This window comes from Rhinolophus hipposideros, assembly GCF_964194185.1.
Source record: "Rhinolophus hipposideros genome assembly, chromosome: X".
In the NCBI taxonomy this organism is placed as follows: Eukaryota; Metazoa; Chordata; class Mammalia; order Chiroptera; family Rhinolophidae; genus Rhinolophus; species Rhinolophus hipposideros.
The window spans coordinates 12047727-12051633 of record NC_138046.1 but is presented as its reverse complement, the minus strand read 5'-3'; the positions used below and the strand labels follow the sequence as shown (position 1 = coordinate 12051633).

Sequence of the window (3907 nt, the reverse complement as noted above, 5' to 3'; positions counted from 1 at the left end):
ACAAAATCAAAGACAAAAATTGATTGCATTTCTGTATAGTAACAATGAAATATCAGAAAAAGAAATGAAGAAAACCATTCTATTTGCAATTTCAACAAAAATAGGAATAAACTTAAAGGATGTGAAGAACCTGTACACTGAAAACCACAAGACATTGTTGAAAGAAATTGAAAAAGACACAAAGGAATGGAAGGATAGTTCATATTTATGGAATGAACATATTTAAAATGGCCATGTTACCCAAAGCAATCTAGGGATGTAATGCAGGCATTTTTCAAAGAAATAGAACCCCCCAAAATTATCAAATTTGGAATTAGTCCAAGTGGAGCGGGTAAGCTGAGTGGTTGTGTGGTCACATCTTGGAGACTGGTCGTGCTTGCAGCATGGCTGACCAACTGACTGAAGAGCAGATTGCAGAATTCAAAGAAGTTTTTTCACATTTGACAAGGATGGCGATGCAACTATAACAACAAAAGAACTGGGGACTGTACTGAGGTCTCTTGAGCAGAATCCCACAGAAGCAGAGTTACAGGACATGATTAATGAAGTGGATGCTGATGGTAATGGCACAATTGACTTCCCGGAATTTCTGACAATGATGGCAAGAGAAATGAAAGACACAGACAGTGAAGAAGAAATCAGAGAAGCATTCCATGTGGTTGATAAGAATGGCAATGGCTCTATTAGTGCAGCAGAGCTTCGCTATGTGATGACAAACCTTGGAGAGAAGTTAACAGATGAAGAGGTCGATGAAATGATCAGGGAAGCAGATATTAATGGTGATGGGCAAGTAAACTATGAAGACTTTGTACAAATGATGACAGCAAAGTGAAGACATTGTACAGAATGTGTTAAATTTCTTCAACAAAACTGTTCATTTGCCTTTTCTTTGTAACTTATCAGTAAAAGGTTTCCCCCTACTGTCAAAAAAAAATGCATGTATGGTAATTAGGACTTCATTCCTCCATGTTTTCTTCCCTTATCTTACTGTCATTGTCCTGAAACTTTATCTTAGAAAATTGATCAAGTAACACTTTGCATGTGGCTTACTTTGGATATATCTAAGCCCTTCTGCACATCTAAACTTAGATGGAGTTGGTCAAATAAGGGAACATCTGGGTTATGCTTTTTTAAAAGCAGTTTTCTTTAGGAACTGTCAGCATGTTGTTGTTGAAGTGTGGAGTTGTAACTCTGCATGGACAGTCAACAATATGTATTTAAAAGTTGCACTATTGCAAAACAGGTGTATTATCTAGGTACTCATACACAATTTTTTGTACTACTGTACCAGAAACATTTTCTTTTTTTTTTTTTTTTTCTGGTATGGAATGGGCTTTAATTTTAATTCAAATAAATATTTAAGGTTAATTTACAAGTGATTTTTTAAGTAATAAAATTTACAATTAGTAAAATAGTTCAAGTTTTTTTTTTTTTAGAAAAACACAAAATAAAAAGGAAATAAAACCTTTACACATTTCCATCACCTTACAATCATAATGCTAGCATTATGATGTATATTCTTCCTATATTTTTTCTATTTTTTTTTTTATTAATTAATTTATTTATTAGTTTCAGGTGTACAAAACAAGGTAATACTTAGACGTTCATCATTTATATCCCTCATACTGTGAACCCCCCTCCCCCCATCCACTATCCCTCCGACCTCACACTGAACCATCACATTATATATATAAAATTATAGTTGGCATTCATTAATGTTTAGCTTCTGATGTACAATGCCATGATCAGGTATCCACAGTATCCCTGAGGTGGTCTCCCAAATAGGACGCATGTCCATCGGATACCCAACAAAATCTTTACAACATTATAGAATACCTTCCCCAAATTAATTTTCAAAAGAAAAACCCTGAGGCCATCTTGTGGTTACCAGCTGCTTCCAAATCCCTTCACCTTTCCCCTTATCCCCAACCCCCTCCCACACACCCATCTAACCACTCTCGGTTTTTTCTCTGCGTCCCCAAAACTGACTCTGATTAGTTCATTCACATAGTCTTTTCTTTAGATTCCATATATAAGTGAGATCATATGGTACTTGTCTTTCTCTTTCTGACTTATTTCACTTAACATAATGTTCTCTAGATCCATCCATGTTGCTGCAAATGATAAGATTTCTTTCTTCTTTATGGCTGCGTAATACTCCATTGTATAAATGTACCACAGCTTCTTAATCCAGTCATCTACCGATGGGCATTTTGGTTGTTTCCATATCTTGGCTATTGTGTAAAGTGCTGCAATAAACATAGGAGTGCATACAGATTTTTGAATTGGAGTTTTGGATTTCTCCGGGTAGATGCCTAGGAGTGGAATTACTGGATCATAGGGTAGTTCCATTTTCAGATTCCTGAGATACCTCCATACTGTTTTCCATAGTGGCTGCACTAATCTGCAGTCCCACCAACAGTGCACTAGCGTTCCCTTTTCTCCACATCCGCGCCAGCATTTGTTGTTTGTTGATTTATTGATAATAGCCATTTTGACTGGAGTGAGGTGGTATCTCATTGTGGTTTTTATTTGCATTTCTCTGATGGTTAGTGAGGTTGAGCATTTCTTCATATGTCTTCTTGCCTTCTGTATGTCCTTCTTAGAGAAATGTCTCCCCAAGTCCTCTGCCCATTTTTTAATTGGGTTGTTTGTTTTTTTGGAGTTGAGTTGAGTAAGTTTTTTATAGATTTGTGATATTAATCCCTTATCAGATATATCATTGGCAAATATCTTTTCCCATACAGTAGGATCCCTTTTTGTTTTATTGATGGTTTCCTTTGCTGTGAAAAAACTTTTTAGTTTGATGTAATCCCACATGTTTATTTTTTCTCTTACTTCGCTCGCGCGAGGGGATATATCAGTGAAAATCTTACTCCGGGTAATGTCCATGAAGTTTCTTCCTATATTTTCTTCTAGATATTTTATGGTTTCAGATCTTACAAGAAACATTTTCTTTCATTGTTACTTGCTTTTAAAATTTGTTTAGCCACTAAAAGAAAATCTATTTATGGCACAATTTGCCGCAAATCCATTCCAAGTTGTATAGCTGTTTTCCAATAAATTATTTTTCACCCAATTAAAAAAAAAATCATTGAATTTGTATGGAACCACAAAAGATCCTGAATAGCCAAAGCAATCCTGAGAAAAAAGAACAAACCTGGAGGTATCACACTCCTTGACTTCAAATTATACTACAAAGCTACAATAATCAAAACAGTGTGGTATTGGCTGAAAAGCAGCACACAAACCAATAGAACAGAATTGAGAGCCCAGAAATAAACCCACATGTATATTGGCAACTAATTTTTGACAAAGGAGCCAAAAACATACAATGTAGAAAGAAAGCCTCTTCAATAACTGGTGCTGGGAAAACTGGAAAGCCACATGCAAAACAATGAAAATAGACTGCTATTTGATGCCATACACAGAAATTAATTCAAAATAGATGATCCTTTTTATGGCAGCATAGTATTCCACTGTGTATATATATACCACATCTTCTTTATCCAATCATCTATCGAAGGACACTTCGGTTGTTTCCATGTCTTGGCCACCATAAGTAAAGCTGCAATGAACATAAGAGCACACATGTCTTTATGCATAAATGTTTTCAGATTTTTTTGGTAGATATCCAGGAGAGGGATTGCTAGGTCATGTGGATCAAAGACCTGAAACAATAAAATACATAGACAAAAACATAGTTACTAAAGTTATGAACCTTGGTCAGAGGATTTTATGAATTTGACCCCAAAAGCAAGGGAGGTAAAACCAAAAATAAAAGAATCTGACTTCATCAAACTAAAAAGCTTCTGCACAGCAAAAGAAACCATCAACAAAACAAAGAGTCAAACAACCAAGAGAGAAGATATTTGCTAACAATACCTCAGTAAGGGTCTAATATCCA

General features: G+C 35.4%; 1 protein-coding gene across 1 annotated transcript; it reads left to right on the top strand.

Moving 5' to 3' along the window:
* Positions 1-368: 368 nt before the first annotated feature.
* On the top strand, positions 369-832 carry LOC308494843 (calmodulin-like; the record flags this gene model as incomplete). Its single annotated transcript, XM_081042811.1, is given in 2 exon segments — positions 369-435; positions 438-832. Coding segments are annotated over 2 exon segments (447 nt in total). The 5' UTR covers positions 369-383.
* Positions 833-3907: the final 3075 nt, after the last annotated feature.